Consider the following 16,767-nt stretch of genomic DNA (forward strand, 5'->3'; position numbering starts at 1 on the left):
TCCTGAGTGATTTTGCTTCTGGAACGTCTCAGGCATCAGTGACTTGTGGGAAGCAGAATGGGCTGCTTCTGTTACAATCAGATGTAAACAGCTTGCACAACTTTTCTTTTTACATTGACGTGCAGCACACGTTTGTAATAACTTTAATTCAGAGGTAGACTTAATTGACTCTCTACCTGAAGAAAGTGAAGTCGTTCTGGCGTCATGCCACCTGGTAGCTCCAAGGTGGGCCTACCAGTCACATTGCATAAGGTTGATACGCGACTGAGAAGCGGTTGATTTAGCTGTGTTTTATTGAGAGACTTACTATCTGTTAAATGGCAGATTTAGGAATACACCTCCATGCCCTATGAAGTTCAGCAATACCAGCAGAGCCCAAACTTTGAGAGAAAAAGAGAGAATGGGATCTTGCAGCAGGGAGACCATGGCTGTATCAGAATTTTCTGTTTTACAGGGTCAGTACCTCAGTGTCTCATCCTTGTTCTGAACCATTGTTTGTAAACACGCTGTGGGGAATCTGAACCAAATTTCAGCCACTGATTAGCATGTGAGTGGAATGATCTCCAGTGTGTATTTTGGGTTTCCATATTGTGGGGTTTTTTTGTTTGTTTATTTTTTTGAGAAGTTGTGAAAACCAGAACACTGAAAAAGCCTGGTTCCCGCACTGAACCCATTTGCTGCCCCTTGCCGCTGCCTGAGCAGACATCAGAGATAATCAGCCACTCATCACTGACTCTCTCCAATTCATTTGCATACCTGGAGAGCGTCACAATTGCCCAGAATCTCATAGCAATGACTGCCTTGGACGCAGGGGTGCTGGAACTGCTGCGGGGGCAGCAGCCGCACCCCCTGGCTTGAAGTGGTTTCCATACTATCGAGGGTTTACAGTTTTGTTCAATGTCTCTCAGCACCCCCACAGTACAAATTGTTCCAATGTCACTGCTTGGATGACTAGTTTGCCTCAGATTACCGTAACATTACAAAGAGAAGTCCTAGGCCCAGGAGGAGCTGTAATGAAAGCACATGGCTGTTGTATAAACTCCAACGTGATCCTTTGGATTTGTACTGGGGTAAGTTACACTCTTTGTTTTCAAAGGGTAAATGTTTGTTATGTTCCTCTCAAAGGGCTACACGAAAATCCCAGCTCCATTTCAAGTAGAGTGTTGCTTCTTAACAAACTGGGGGCTATGGCTTTCTGGATATGTACCTTTTTTCAAAAGTGGGAAATTATAGATAAACCTCTACTCAGTTTTCTGTTACACAATTTAAAAAAACATGAGTTTTCCTGCAACTTCTAAATTATCTGTTGTTTCCCAACTCTGTGAAATCGGTGTATTTCAAATACATTTTTTAAACTTTTCATGACATGAAAACTTTCCCTCAAAATCCAGGAAGATATTGAATTCATGCTGACTTGTTTACATATGTTGACATTCTATTAACAATACTGCTGCAATTTAAATAACTGTGTATAGAAAGTAGAACTATTATTGTGTACCTAGTTTTATGACACACGCACAATATTTTCCTTCTATTAAAAAAAGGAAATTCTCAAACAAAAATTTGCATTTAATATTAGTTTAAGGTTTCCTTCAGCAATAAACTAAACTATAAAAAATTCAGAAATTCACAATACACATTGTGTATTTAAGGGTTAAAAAGCTGCAGTCAAACACTCCCAAATTAGGAAATGCAAGAATGAACATTGCCCATGAAATCTTAATTCAGTCCTCCTGTTTGTATGCACTATGATACAGCCTTTAATTACCACCACCCTGGAGACTTGGATTATTTTCCTGCCTCTGCCACCAAGTTCCTATGTGTTGCTCGGCAAGTCACTTGCACCAAACTTTTCACAGGTAGTCACTTCTACATGTAATTAAAGACTGTACCATAATTAATATACAAGAAGGCTGAATTAAGGTTACATTGCATGGGCAACATTAATTCTGGAGTTTCCTAATTTGTGTGTGTCTGACTTTGCAGCATTTTAATCCTTCATTTTGTATTTCCTAATCTGTTATGGTTTCGTTTATTGATGAGAGCTACCTTAAATATTAACAAGAGGTTTTTTCTCCCCTATATATATATATATATATATATATATATATATATAGTTTCTGGCCCTAATGATTACAAAGAAAGTCTTCTAAATGTGAACAGAGCACAACCCAACGTTGTGGTGAGAATCTGCAGCAGATAGAGGGTCTGTGGTAATAGCCATAAGAGAGATCTGAACTCCCCTCATTCATCTTAATGGGGTGCTCACTGAAAACTGTGTTTAGAGGACAATTCAAGTCTCACCATTGTTCACAGTTTATTTTACAGGCATGAGGTATTGGAGGAATTCTGAGCCTCTTCATATCCTGGGGAGATGAGAATAGGAAATCCCAGATAAGCAGAGACCCAGAGAATCTACTACATTGTCTCTGCAATAGCCAGTTTCATCTTGCCTTGGTCTCAGCTACCCATCTGACTGAGTATTGCAAGGCACAAAAATACCCAAAAGAGAACAGATGGACCAGAGGACTGCAAGCAAGTTACTCCACAGATGAGACCCAAGAGACAGTGATTGACAAGGAAAAGAGTCAGGCCTCTCTGAAAAGTTTGTTTTGTAAAATTTAACATTTAAAAGTCTTTTTTAAATGTATTATCTTCTTTCCTCCTTTTAAAAACACCTTTAGAAATCTTTTGGAGATAAATTAATGTGTTTTTATTCTGATCTGCCACCGGGCTCCACTTCCGCCCCAATGCAGTGACCAGGAAAGAAAAACTCAGGCAGGGAAGAAGCAGGACCAGGGAAAGGATCTAAAGGTGAGAAGGAAAAGTTGGAGGGAAGAGACACTAGGGGTGGGAGTGAAAGCAGAAGGCTCCAAAATGGCGGAGAGAGGAAGCAGCAAGGTCCCAGGCTGCGGAGATGGGGGAATGGTTTGGGGGAGGGAGGAAAGTTGTTAGCCCCAGAAGGGAGCAGCCAGCTCCAGAAAGGGAAGTAGGCTCAAAGATTCCAGGCAGGAGAGCGAAGCAAAAAACCAAGGGCTGGTGGGTTGCGGTTGAGGTGTGTGTGTGTGTGTGGTGGTGGGGGGTACTAAAAGCTCTAGGTGCAATAGAGTTTATTTACTATGTGGCAGAATTGCACCTCCCATCTTTAGGATCAGATTTTGCCTGAATTATACTCTACGCAACATCAATGGTTTTATGCAAACTATTTTGGCCAAATCCTAGTTCCCTTTGTTATACAAATAGCTTCATTTGCTTCTCATTGTACTCACATGAAGGAGTTGTTTTTGTATTTTTTAATAGAGCCTTATTATGGAAAGGATGATTTACAGAAGCTGTTGTTGGAAACGCCTTGTGTCATTATTTCACTGCTGTTGGTCATTTCTAAGGTCGTTTGCTAACTGGTATGTGTGTATCTGAACTGGTGGGAACCTATCCATGCAATTCCTACACTGCTGCCTGCTTGAAAACCATTCCAGAAACCCGATTCTCCACTGCCTTACACCAGTTTATGCTCATGTAACAATGGAATTGCACCAGCATAAAATTTGTGAAACAGTGGACAATCGGGCTCTGAAAGTACATCTACTACAGAATTCAGCTGTCCAGTGAAGTCCTGATCCTGCAAAGACTTAAGCACAAGTCTTTGTGCTTAAGGGGCTGCTCATTAAGGTTGAGTATGTATGAAAGTGTTTGCAGGATTGGGGCCTTGCTTAGTGTTGCGCACAGAAAGCACTTTGCCTCAATGCTCTGGAATCTGCATTGACTTCCAATCCATTTCCATGTGCTGGGTTTAATTTAAAAGTCCTTCGTGGTTGGCGTTCTGACGGCATCTCCCCTTCATCCTTCCCTGACAGTGGAGATCAGCTGAGGCACTCAAGCTAACAGTCCAAATATTTCCATACAAGGAGTATGGGAATGAAAAGCCTTCAAATGTGGAATTTTTCCCTTCCATCCTGGTGGAGTCTGAGTTTGTGATCTTTTGGGGCTTTCAGCAAGTCTCATTTATTTACACGTTAGGGGTGGAGATTTGGGGCTTGTGGGGTGAGAGGAGGGTTGTTTGTTTTTTGGTGTGGGGATTTCTTTGAATCAACACTGAGTCAATTATTTCATTTTTTGTGATCGTGCATTGTTAGAATTTGACATGGGCTGAGACATTGTGGCAAGTAGAAAAGGAGTATTTGTGGCACCTTAGAGACTAACAAATTTATTTGAGCATAAGCTTCGTGAACTACAGCTCACTTCATCGGATACATTCCAAACAGATTTAATAATTTTATTAAGATAATGTTGAAGTAAAAAGAAAACGGTACAGAGTTTAGGCATAGAAGTTTCTGGTTATCAGGGAAAAAGGTACAGATTATCAAGGGGTGCGAAATTCGGTTTAGGAGTGGGTGGCGTAAGGAATACATAATCTGCAGTCTCCCCGATTGGGGGTAAAAGTTTAACGGGTCAAAGTACAGACACTGAGCTATGGGGGTATGTTGTCCATATAATGGCTATATTCAGGTGTGGAGTGTGGAATGCATCCGATGAAGTGAGCTGTAGCTCACAAAAGCTTATGCTCAAATAAATTTGTTAGTCTCTAAGGTGCCACAAGTACTCCTTTTCTTTTTGCAAATACAGACTAACACAGCTGCTACTCTGAAACCTGTCATTGTGGCAAGTGTATTTTCAAACTCTGAACATATGCATGTACATATATGCATCTGGGAGTTCCTTATCCCATACATTCTCAACTGAACAAACACAGTAATGCTTGTTATAACATCTATCCAGCTAATTGACGACTTACCCCTAAGGCTTACGCATGTTGAATTTCTCAGTACACCCAGAACAGGACATGCTCCAGTTTTCCATTGTTGATGTCCGATCATCATTTTGTTTTAGTGTAGGGAATGGAATGTCAAAGGAAAACGTTGCCATTGAGCAGAATCAGGGTATTTTCATTCTTGGATGTGTGTAACAACACATGGAGGTGAGCCTGAGTGATTCAGTGTTCAGGTCCAGATTCAAGCGTCTGCAAAGTTTGAGGTGTTCACATCTAGAAATTTAGTTTGGCCTGTAACAGAGAAAGGGTCAAGTCCCAAAGTTTGCATCTGGCACAGAACTCCCCCTGAAATCCGGAGGTGTTTAGATTTAGGAGTTTACTTTGGCTGACCTCCCTCCAGCTAATAAATAAACCATAAAGGCTAATGATGATGAGCCCTTAATCTATTCCACGTACAAATCCATCCTACCTAGCCATAACGGTCAAGAATCCTGTGATTTTCTGTAAAACCTGGATTTCTTCAGTTCCGAGCCCCCTCGTCCACCCATTAAAATCAGAGCCAAAGCTCCCATTGGCGTTAATGAGAGTGGGATCTGGCCCACATTTGAACATTTCTCCCTTGCAGTAGTTTGCCTTACTGGCATTTTCTTCTCTTCTAAGCACACAAGGGAGGCCTCTGCTGGTCGCAAAAAGCCTTACATGGCTCTCAGTGACTTTACTTTCACTTTATTTACTAGTCAGTGACCTCACTGTTCATCCAAGCAGGGAGACAACTTTTTCCCAGTTTTACATATTTCAGACATAACAGGAAAGCCGTGAAACCCATGGACGATGCCCTACTGGACGTGTAAGTGATCACATTTTTGTATGGAATGTTTTCAGCAGAATGAATGGTTTGACTTTCAAAGTCAGAAGAAGCAAAACAACAGATCATGAAGAACAGAGAGAGGAGGGGTGAGGGATTGGGCAGAGGAGTGGCTGGTAGTTTGATGAATGCTGAGATTTTTCCTTTTTGGATTCAGGTTTGCAAATCGTCAACTAACACTTGTTGCTGGGAGTTTAGTATGTAATCTGATCATTGAAAAATCACGGTCAGCTGATGGTTGTCAGTGCTCATTTTATTTTCTGAACACAGACAGAGATTTCATTTTAGACACTTCCTGCACTGCCCTATCCAGCTGGGAAAACAAGAAATCTTACTGTGATATAATGCATAACTGTAGTATGATGTATTTTCGCATTCTGATTCGAGGTGACAATGGCAACATTTAAGAAATAAAATAATTAAATTAAATAAAACAAGTATTTCTGCTTAGCAGAGCGGAAAAATCAGTTGTCTCCTTTGAGATTAGCTAATCAGGAAGTAGGAAGGCTTGTCCTTTAAACTGTTACTGTGGAAAATAAAACACATTGGTTGGCAGGTCATTTATACTGTTTGCTGAATTAGGAGATAAAAATCAAAGATGAATCTCTGCTTAGGAAAATAATTGGCCTCCACTGACATAGCATGGCTGTCATCGGCAGGGAGCAGGGGAGCTGGAAATTGCAGCTCTTAGATGTAGCAGTTTTGAAATGAGCATTATTCTACTCCTAGGCTATAATGGTTTTGAAGTGGTATTAAGCTTACAGCGGGATACTTATATTAATACTGAAAATGCACATACCATATCCAGTTAGGCTCTTAGACTATCATGGATCTGGCTCTGGATGGGTTTTCCATTGCGATGCTCCTGCCCCCTATGTTATGCCTATGGATATGTTTGGTTGTCTGTAGCACCTGGGCATACTTTTCATTGTGTTAACACGATGCATATGTTTGATTGTCCATACTGAGTGGTTTTGTGTCCACTGTATGACTCATTCTGACTGGCCAATCCAGATTGGGTCCCCAGAAGAGTTCTCTTTACCATAATTGTGATTAGACTTACAAAAGTCCTATCCATTCATATGCTGAAAGGACATCTACATTGGATTGGAACTCCTCTGTCTTTCTGAAGGGTCTGTCATGCCGGAAGGATATTAATTTCTAAGCTGAGAGGTAAAAACAAGCTGGGAGCTAGAGCACTGGAAACAAGAATCAGGGAATTAAAATGATCCTGAAGACAGCTCTTGATTCAGGGCCCAATCTATCTCCCTTTCCTCAAATCTTGCCTCCAGCACACAACATAAGCAGTTGGGCTGTGCACTGGGGATCTCTCTAGGACATGGGTAGTCAGTAGATGGACGGGGGCCCAAATCCAGACTGCCAGACACTTTTGAAAGGACCCCAGAATCTTTTCATTTACTTATTATCATTATTGTTGTTTTTACTATTTATTATTATTATTTAGTATTATTTTCTCTGGAGTCTGGGCTGTGACTATACCTTTAACCAAGAAATGTGAACCTTGACAAAAAATAATTGACTACCCCTGCTCTAGGAGCTGGGTGGGGGTGATGGGAAGTAATTCTTCCTCCACAAGACCATGGAGTGGCAGCAGAGCCATTCTGCAGCTAGTTCTCCATTCTCAGCCTGGGAACAGACTTTATGGTGCCCGCATGCCACATCATAAAGGGGGGAAACTGGTGGATTCACAGAGTGACAAAACCACTAGCCCCACCCAGCCTCTGTATGGCAGCATAGTGGGACCTGGGCTCTGTAGCACACTGGAGATGCATATCCCCTCTGCAGACTCTAGAAATCCTGTCCTCCCATATAGGGGCTCTTCCGTGCAGCACAGAATCTCCCCCAGTATCTTTGGTTAAATGATCCAGAAGTTAAAAAGTGAAGATGGCTCTCAACTGTATCCTCAGATCTAAACATCCCAGCCAGTGAGGAATGTTGGTGCCATGTACGAACACTGCCGCTCTGAGCTGTCAGACTCCTTCATAACTGAGCTGTTTAGACTCCAGTGGGTGTGAAGTGCTCTTGAACAAGCCAATGCTGCTTTCTGCTGTGGATCACTGAGTGTTAAAACTGCACCTTGGAGTGCAAATATCATAAACACTGGGCACAGCAATGGGCCTGGTCCAAAGCCATTGTGTTCAATGGGATTCTATCCACTTACTGCAATAGGCTTTGGATCACGCCCAAAGAGTTTTAAATTCCCAATAGCAAAAGGGAGGCCTGCTGGTGGTAGAGTTTGCAGTCAGTTCCTGATGGCCATATAACCATGTACGTACATAGAGGGTGAGGTGTCCTTAAACGAATCAGCTGGGATGGCCATACAAAATACAGCCAATCAGCCTTTAATTTCTCCAGGGAGAGGATGGGGGCAGGGACATAAATATGGCTAGAAGACCAAAGGAAAAATACCACAGTGATTCTTCTTCAGGTCTCTCTTAATGGGCATGCATAAATGTCAGGTCCCAAGACAGCTGTCAGGTCAGAATCTCTAAGAGTACGTGAGTGCATGTTTTACTGTGTCTATTTTTATCTTATCACACAATCATCTGGAGACAAGTGATCCATTTGCCTTTCACCTTTCAGATACTGCAGGATTTCTGCCTTGAAAATAGTGTTAATCCATGCTAAAAGTCCCTTTACACCTATTGTAGGCTGTCTTCTTACAGAATCTCTTGGAGACATGGGATGTAAGCAAGCCAGTACATTCTGGAGCTGGATGTTATTAAACCATTATCTGGAAAGACAGTAGAGTGTTTGACAAACAGAGCTCAGAGCACAGCAAGATGCTAGGGGGACAATATCTCTTATTTCAGAGTAACAGCCGTGTTAGTCTGTATTCGCAAAAAGAAAAGGAGTACTTGTGGCACCTTAGAGACTAACCAATTTATTTGAGCATAAGCTTTTGTGAGCTACATGCATCCGATGAAGTGAGCTGTAGCTCACGAAAGCTTATGCTCAAATAAATTGGTTAGTCTCTAAGGTGCCACAAGTCCTCCTTTTCTTTTTGCGAATATCTCTTATGTAACTCAGAGGGTGTTCCTCAGATCTTCAGGCTGCACAGAATGGTCATGCATTGACAAGGTGCTGGACTGAAGTGTCAGGGGTAGAACACAGTGGCTGACTCCTTGCCATGGTTTTTAATCCCTTTCTGATGGTTGGAAGATCTGTGTTCCTCTTCAGTATAACTATTTCCTTTTATCTTTTTGATGCAAGTCATAATTAGAAAATGTCTTCCTTAAACTTGGTGTAACGTCTTAGAAGTATACCTCTTCCAAAATGCTTTAATTTAATTAAATAATTTCCTTTACCTAGATGGTGCAGTTATTAGAAATCCACAGTAATAAATAATGTATCTAGTTCTTTACTGATCACAGCATGCAGACTTGAGGCTCAGCTTTCTTACTCTGACAAAGCTTGTCTGCAAGGGTGTCAGCCTCCTGTCTGCACCTGGCTGAGTAACTGAATGCTCAGGGAATTTTGTGCTACAGGGAGGTTTTAAATGACACAGATCTCTTCATGCTTTCTGCCTCATAAAGCTAATACATCCATATTTAATTAGAAGCTTCAGTTGAAGCTCTTTCTTCAGCTGAGGGAAGTTGATTCTTTTTTCTTAGGTTTGAAAATCTAGCTGTCACCTTTGGTTTCCCTTTCCTAGTTAAGCCTAAATAAATGAATCCACTTTTCTAATTGTCCAATTAAGATAAATTGTTCATGGAAACAGAAACTACATGTGCCAATTAGAAAAACGCAAAAATTGTTTGTGGGACACTTAAATTATAAGTGGATAAGTAAATCATTGTTACAAATTGTACAATTAATGAATTGCTTCAACATTGGCAATTAATTCCTAAATTTATATTCCCAGTGCAAACTGCAAGCAAGTTAAATTGTCTATTGAACTGTATTATGTGTCAATTTAAATATTTTACCTTTTGGTACAATAATGAGAATTGAAAAGGGGCATCAGAACTGTGTCTGGTGCAGAGAGAAAATCCTACCTAAATAATTAATTACTTTGTAAGTTAACCTTTTATGTGTCAAGCTGCCTGCTCTATTCAAAGTTCTGCGTCCAAAGGCTTGCCCATTCTCTCTGATGAAGCAGCAGGTCATTAAATTTACTTTCCTGGCCATGGTCAGCGCTGCTTTGAAACATCATGCAATGCTGGCTAGTACCCCCCAAAATTCACAGACAGGTAGAACAGGGATATCAGAAATACAGCATAGTATGATGTAATGAATGGCTCCACAGCCGACAGGACTTCCGGTTTGTAAGCACGGGTGGAATTCAGATCTCCTTGCTCCTAAAGCCCAGGCCACAACTATTGGAAGTAAAGAAGAAAAACCTGTAACTATTGTCATATTAAGGCTATTTTCTAACATGCATTTGGGGAGGGCTGGGGTTCCATCCAGTAGGGGGGTAACATATATATTAGCTAATTCAATATCTGTACTTCCTTTCCTCTTCAAATAGTGAGATTGTGACATCAGAGTAAAATGATGTATTGTGACATCACAAATGGTACAGCAGGGGGTGGGGATTAGGTGACTGAGTTACGAGGGGAGGACTCAAGAAAGCTATCAGCACATAGGTATCCATAATAAATACGAGAAGACTGAATCTTGCCATCCTCACTGAGACCAAAACTGTCATTGATTTCATAGACTACAGGAACAAGGCCATGACAGCTAATGCCAAGTCTTTTATAACAGCTTATTCTCGCTATTTCTAGCTTATTCTCCTCCTAGCTAAAACCAACACCAGTTCTCCCCATCGCTTGTGAAGACAATGTATGTTTTGTATCTGCCATATGCACACACTGAAGAAATGGATCTTTGTTTTGTGTTTCAAAACTTAAAAATTCATAAGCAAATCTGCTTCCAGTGCAGGATGGCCTCGGTTGTGGCTAACAACAAAATAAATCTCAGTATTTCTTAAAGCGAAACAGCAGTATTGGTATCCTCTTTCCAAGCACACAAATGATAAAAATTGTAGATTCACTTCCATAGAAATTCCCTTTTGCTTCTGCTGATGTAATATACTAGCAGAATATGTTAACCTTTATACCTATAGATCAAGAAATCTGTATGTGTTAAACTGAGTGAAACTAGAGTTAATACTGCATAGACATTATAATGTCATTCAAGACTCTTGGGGTAAAGACAGGTGCTACTGAAATGCAAAACAAAAAAGACTGAATGTTGAATATGAGCTCTTTTGAAAATCTGCCCATCAGTGTCACAATGGGAGCTGACGGGTGCTCGGTGCTTTCAAAAATCTGGCCCTTCATGTTTGCAGATCTGGTGACTTTGATCCTGAATTTGGTCTAGCTCAACGGTTTTCAACCTTTTTTCATTTGTGGACCCCTAAAAAATTTCAAATGGAGGTGTGGGACCCCTATGGAAATCTTAGATATAGTCTGTGGACCCCCAATGTTCCACAGACCGTAGGTTGAAAACCATTGTTCCATGACAATGACAACCTTTCATGGACCCCTTAGACCGCGTTTCTCAGATGCGGCCACCGTGGCCCCATGCAACCACCAGGGGCTTTTCTCGTGGCCACAGCCTCTGGGTGGTGACTGCAGGGGGAGGGAGGAAGCAACGGAGTCACAAACACCAGAGGAGCAGGCAGCCAGTGTGAGTTCCCCACCTTGCCAGGGATGGTGGGGTTCAGGCTTCTGGCTTCAGCTCTGTGGTGGTGGGCTCTGTCCTCCAGCCACCCGGCAGTAGGCTCCATCCTACGGCTGCAGGGCTTCAGGCTGTGGCCCCAACCCCAGGCTCACAACCCCTTTGCCCCTGGATTCTACTGCCTCCTTCCCCACCTCCCCATCTAGGGCTTAATTTGTCCTCTGGCTTTCCAGGGCTGAATAAGTCTATTGTGAAAAGTGGTATTTGTATGTTTGTTAACGTCACTTTTCACTGCCTTCTAGCTATCAAGTCTGCTGATGTGAAAAGTGGTATTAGCAAACATACAAATATCGCTTTTCACAGAAGCAGACTTACTAGCTAGCAAGTCGTAAAAAAGCAACCAAAAAAAGAAAACAACAACAAAAGACAAGAACATGCAAAGCACCTTATTTGTTTCAGAGTAGCAGCCGTGTTAGTCTGTATTCGCAAAAAGAAAAGGAGTACTTGTGGCACCTTAGAGACCAACAAATTTATTTGAGCATAAGCTTTCATGAGCTACAGCTTATTTGTGTTTCTATTCTGTCTAGATCCAGTAAAGAATACAGACAGCTGTACATTATTTTTATTATTAGATCTGCAAAAAACCCTACATAAATAAATTAGACTGATTTGGACCTGTATATGTACATATTTATTTGTTTTTCCTAAAGTTAATTCAGTATTTTAGGAAAAATTATCAGAGTGACCACCATCAAGAGTTGGTGGCCACACTCTGAGGCCACCAAAATTTTTGTTGTGAGAACCCCTGCCTTAGACGTAGTCTGCGGACCCCCAGGGATCCACAGACCAGAGGTTGAAAACCAATGGTTTAGGTGACTTTCTGTGAATAAATCATCTGCCTCAGAGAGTCAGCAGAATCCATTTAATCCTCCACCCTGCTGGCAGGTGTGGTGTTTATTATAGGAATCAAAGATAACAATGGGAACCTTTTAAGCCTTTGTACAGTTTCATTGGTGATACAGAGTGAAATGCAAAATGTAAACAAGCAGAAAAAAACTGTAAAAACATTAGATTTTTAAAATTTTGATTTACTAGAATCAATTCTTTGTAGGGATCCCCCTGACTTCTGTTTTTGTTCACTGGGGCTTCCTCAAGGGGAGATTCTTTACAGACATAAGTCTGTACATCTTTCCTATGTCTGTAAAGAATCTCCCCTTGAGCTCATTCTCTGGGGTGTTGCCATGGGTGGGCCCCCTTATGCTTTCCAAAGACCGATCTGCACTTTGCTCTGCAGCACACTCCCTTTGGCTTTTCCTTGCACTGAGGGCTGCTTCAAGTAAAGGGGATGACTCCACCTCTCCCTGCCCTGCAGCCACATTGCTACTTTCTGCTGATAAGAGCACAGGTTTCTTCTCCCACCCCCTTGCTGCCTCTCCCGCCTCAGAGTTTACCTCTGGGAACTCAGAGACACACCTCTTTTGGCTACAAGTCACAATGCTAACAGCTTTGGGAAGTGATACGATGTCATTTCCAACCAACATATCAGCTGGTAAGTTCTTAAGACCTACCCCATTCAAAGTACCCCTTAAACCTTCCCACTCTAACTCAATGCGGGCTAAAAGCGCTATGGTTTTAAACTGCCTCAAGGGTAGGAGTTTTACCTCTTCCCCTGGGATTATATCAGCCTCCTTAAGCACATCTCTCCTCACTAGAAAAATATGTGCTCCAATGTCTCTCCATCCCTGGCACACTCCACCATTTACCTTGGTCTGTTTAATAAACTCTTCCTCTACCTCCCAGAGGTCAGACCTGACAAAAATTAACTAGAACTTCTGCTGCCACCACTGAGGTCTCTGACTCATAAGAACATAAAAATGGCCATATTAGGCCAGACCAACGGTCTATCTAGTCCAGTATCCTGTCTCTGACAATGGCTGATGCCAGATGCTTCCAAGTGAATGAACAGAACAGGGCAATTTCAAGTGATCCATCCCTTGTCATCCAGTCCCAGCTTCTGGCAGTCAGAGGTTTATGACAGGAACATGAGGTTCTTTTTTGAACCTATTTATACTTTTGACCCTCACAACATCCCAGGGCAGTGAATTCAACAGGTTGACTGTGTGTTGTGAGAAGAAGTATTTCCTTACGTTTGTTTTAAACCTGCCTCCTATTAATTTCATCGGATGACTCCCTAATTCTTACGTTATGTGAAATGGTACATTACATTTCCTATTCATTCTCTGCATGCCATTCATGATGCTATAAATCTCTATCGTCTCTTAATCATCCTTTCTAAGGTGAACAATCCCAGTCATTTTAATCCCTCTTCGTATGGAAGCTGTTCCATACCCCTAATCATTTTCATTGCCCACCAGCCTCTGGCAACCCAAGCCCTTCCAGGCCTCCGCAGGCCCCGCTGTCTCTTTACAGGTTAACAACAGACACACTCCAACCCCCCGAGCGTCTCCCTGGTGTGCCCAGCCCCTGATTCACGGGATGCTCCCAGAATTCCCAGAGGAACAATACACCACCCCTTACTGATTACACCATAGAACACAGCTCCTCTTCACATGCACCATTTAGATGTGTTTCTAGAGAAAGCAAGCGAACGTTTATTTAACGAAGTACAGAGTCTATTAATAGCAAGCAGAAATATTGGAAACAAAGGGTTACATAAGAAATTAAAATCAGAACATGCACACTAGAGCAGTAGTTTTCAAACCTTTTTTCTGGGGACCCAGTTGAAGAAAATTGTTGATGCCCGCGACCCAACGGAGCTGGGCATGAGGGGGTTGGGGTGTGGGAGGGGGCTCTGGATAGGGGGTTGGGATGTAGGAGGGGGGGTCAAGGCTCTGGGCTGGGGGTGAAGGCTCTGGGGTGGGGCTGTGGATGATGGTTTTGGGGTGCAGGAGGGGCTCTGAGTTGGAGGGGCTCAGGGCTGGAGCAGAGGGTTGGGGTGCGTGAGGGGGTCCAGGCTCTGGGGTGGGGCTGGGGATGAGGGCTTTGGGGTGCAGGAATGGGCTCAGGTTTGAGAGGGGGGCTCAGGGCTGGGGCAGGGTATTGGGGCATGGGCTTACCTCCAGTGGCTCCCGGTCAGTGGCGCAGCCGGGATGCAGAGGCAGGCTTCCTGTCCTGGCACCTCGGACCGCACTGCATCTGAAGCAACCAGCAGCAGGTCCAGCTCCTAGGTGGAGGTGTGCAAGCGGCTCCGCATGGCTCTCGCCCACAGGCACCACCCCCACAGCTCCCATTGGCCGGGAACCGGACAATGGGAGTGCAGAGCCGGTGCTCGGGGTGGGGACAGCGTGTGGAGCCCCATGGCCTCCCTGCCTAGAAGCTGGACCCACTGCTGCCTGCTTCTAGGGCGCAGAGGGGTGTCGGAATAGGTAGGCGCTAGCCTGCCTTAGCTGGGCAGGACTGCCGACGGGACTTTTAATGGCCTGGTCGGCGATGCGGACCAGAGCGACCCGGTGCCTTCCATGCCATGACCCAGTGCTGGGTTGCGACCTGAACTTTGAAAAACGCTACACTAGAGCCTAATCCTAACTATCAAGCCATTGTCATGTCATGTAGAACAAAAGCTCACCCCAAATCCTTCCAGCATACTACGAGTCACTCTGTCTTCTTGCCTCCTCTGTGGAAAGATGCAGAGTTTGTCTCTGTCCCTACAGTAATAGTCCACAAATCCATTGTTTTCACTTGCAAACAGGATAACTGCTGCTGCTTGTGTTTTCCTGTCTAGAATCTCCCCTGGAGAGTTTGCTATCACTTGTTTATCATTTTGCTCAGATTGTAAATGGGCATTCATTGAGAAGTGTACAATACTCAGTTTATATGTAGACTGACCAATAGATAACCATCTTCTGCCTGAAAGAAACTTATCTACTTCTGGGGACTGACCCCAACTCACAGACCTTAAGAACATAAGTTTCAGTGTAGATACATAACGCCTTCATGTTATCCATACATGACATGCCTGCTGGCACTACAGGTATGTCTACACTGGAATAAAAGACCCATGGCACGGCCACAGCTGGCCTGAGTCAGCTGACTTGGCCACATGGGGCTAAAAATTGCAGTGTAGATGTTTGGGCTCAGGCTGGAGCCTCGAGGCCAGATTCTAGGAGCCTCCCCCGATGCAGGATCTCACAGCTCAGGCTCCAGCTTGAGTCTGAGCATCTGCACTGCAATTTTACAGCCCTGCAGCTTGAGCTCAACAAGCCTGAGCTGAGTCAGCTAACCTGTGGCCATTAACGGGGTGTTTAATTGCTGTTTAGACATACCCTAAGAGGTCCCTGGGTCACACTAGAACATCACCAAATCCTGTCCTGACTGGTGAGAAATAGGGAGCCGTTTCCTTGTCACAGGGATCTTGCTAGGGCAAAGGGATGCACGGCACAAGGTGCTCCATGCACTTTGCTGGTCATCTGATCTGGGACCTTACTCTGTAATCTCTATTTAGACTGGTAGCATTTAATCAAGCCCGTAGTCCCATTGACTTCAGCAGGACTACTCAAGTAAGTGCTATTTGGTGTGACTGGTCCCACTCCACACACCCGCCCACCGCAGGGCAGCTCTGAGCCCCCACGGCTATTACGTGCTAGTGTTACGTGCACAAACTAAATAGAAAATCCACCCATCTGGACACTTTGGAAATCTGGATGGAATGTTATGGCTTGAGCCCATTTCTAGTAAATGCCTAGTGTGCATGAAAGACTGCTTCCCTGCCCACCAACTGAGGGCACTGCTCTCTTGCATATGTGACCTCTGTGTACCCCCAGTGGCCCCTTTTCGCACACACTCCCCCCTTCTTGGGCACTGAAGAGCTGGCTTCCCTTGCTGTCTTTGGAAGGTGCTTGCTTTGTACTGAAATAACCATCCACTTGCCTTGCTCCTCCTGTTGCTTTCCCATACTACAGACGGGGTTAAGGACCAAGAAAAGGAGGCCAGTTCCGTGCCAAGGCTGGGGCTGCTGCTGAGCCCCTGTAGCTAGGAGCCAAGGCTCAGAACCCCAGAGCTCATTTATTCTCCAGGCCTGATTCTTTCTGGGTCATCCGAGTCGGTGCCTTGTTCCAGGAGTTAACAGGTCCCGTCACCACCCGACATGCAGCCTGCAGACGACATCTGCCCGTCCCGGGGAGGGAGCGAGGAGAAGGAAGCCTTGGGCCACCTTCGCTGCTGAGAGCTGGGCGGGCGGCGGCTTCTTTTGACGTGCAGCTGGGCGGGTGGATGATGTTGGAGAGACTGGTGGAGGGAGGCATTAGGCTGTAACCAGAGCCCCGGCAGCTGGGGCTCCCTGCAGCCGCCGCCTGCCAGTCGGAGGAGGACGGGCCCGTGAGCGTACGGAGGGGAGGGACTGGCTGCTGCGGCTGCAAAACAAGGAAGTCTCCACACACTGCCCCCGGTCGGGATCCCCAAGCTACCGCCATCATGCCAGGTCAGCGAGCGCCCTTCGCCTCCAAACGGGCAACTGCTGGGGACGGCG

The 16,767-nt window shown here is 44.2% G+C and overlaps 1 protein-coding gene across 3 annotated transcripts in view; it reads left to right on the forward strand.

Moving 5' to 3' along the window:
* Window positions 1-4,620: 4,620 nt before the first annotated feature.
* The window catches only part of CARD19 (caspase recruitment domain family member 19), a 51,603-nt gene continuing 39,456 nt past the window's right edge, over window positions 4,621-16,767 (forward strand). The window contains exon 1 of one of the 3 annotated variants that reach the window (XM_037904741.2): window positions 4,621-5,615. In XM_037904741.2, the coding sequence (XP_037760669.1) occupies window positions 5,600-5,615 (16 nt within the window). In that variant the 5' untranslated portion in view covers window positions 4,621-5,599. Of the gene's footprint in view, window positions 5,616-16,560; window positions 16,720-16,767 lie in introns of those variants that run through there. The other 2 variants (XM_027830386.3, XM_007068215.4) reach the window with 2 other exon arrangements.

The sequence above is a fragment of the Chelonia mydas genome, chromosome 7 (assembly GCF_015237465.2).
Source record: "Chelonia mydas isolate rCheMyd1 chromosome 7, rCheMyd1.pri.v2, whole genome shotgun sequence".
Taxonomy (NCBI): Eukaryota; Metazoa; Chordata; order Testudines; family Cheloniidae; genus Chelonia; species Chelonia mydas.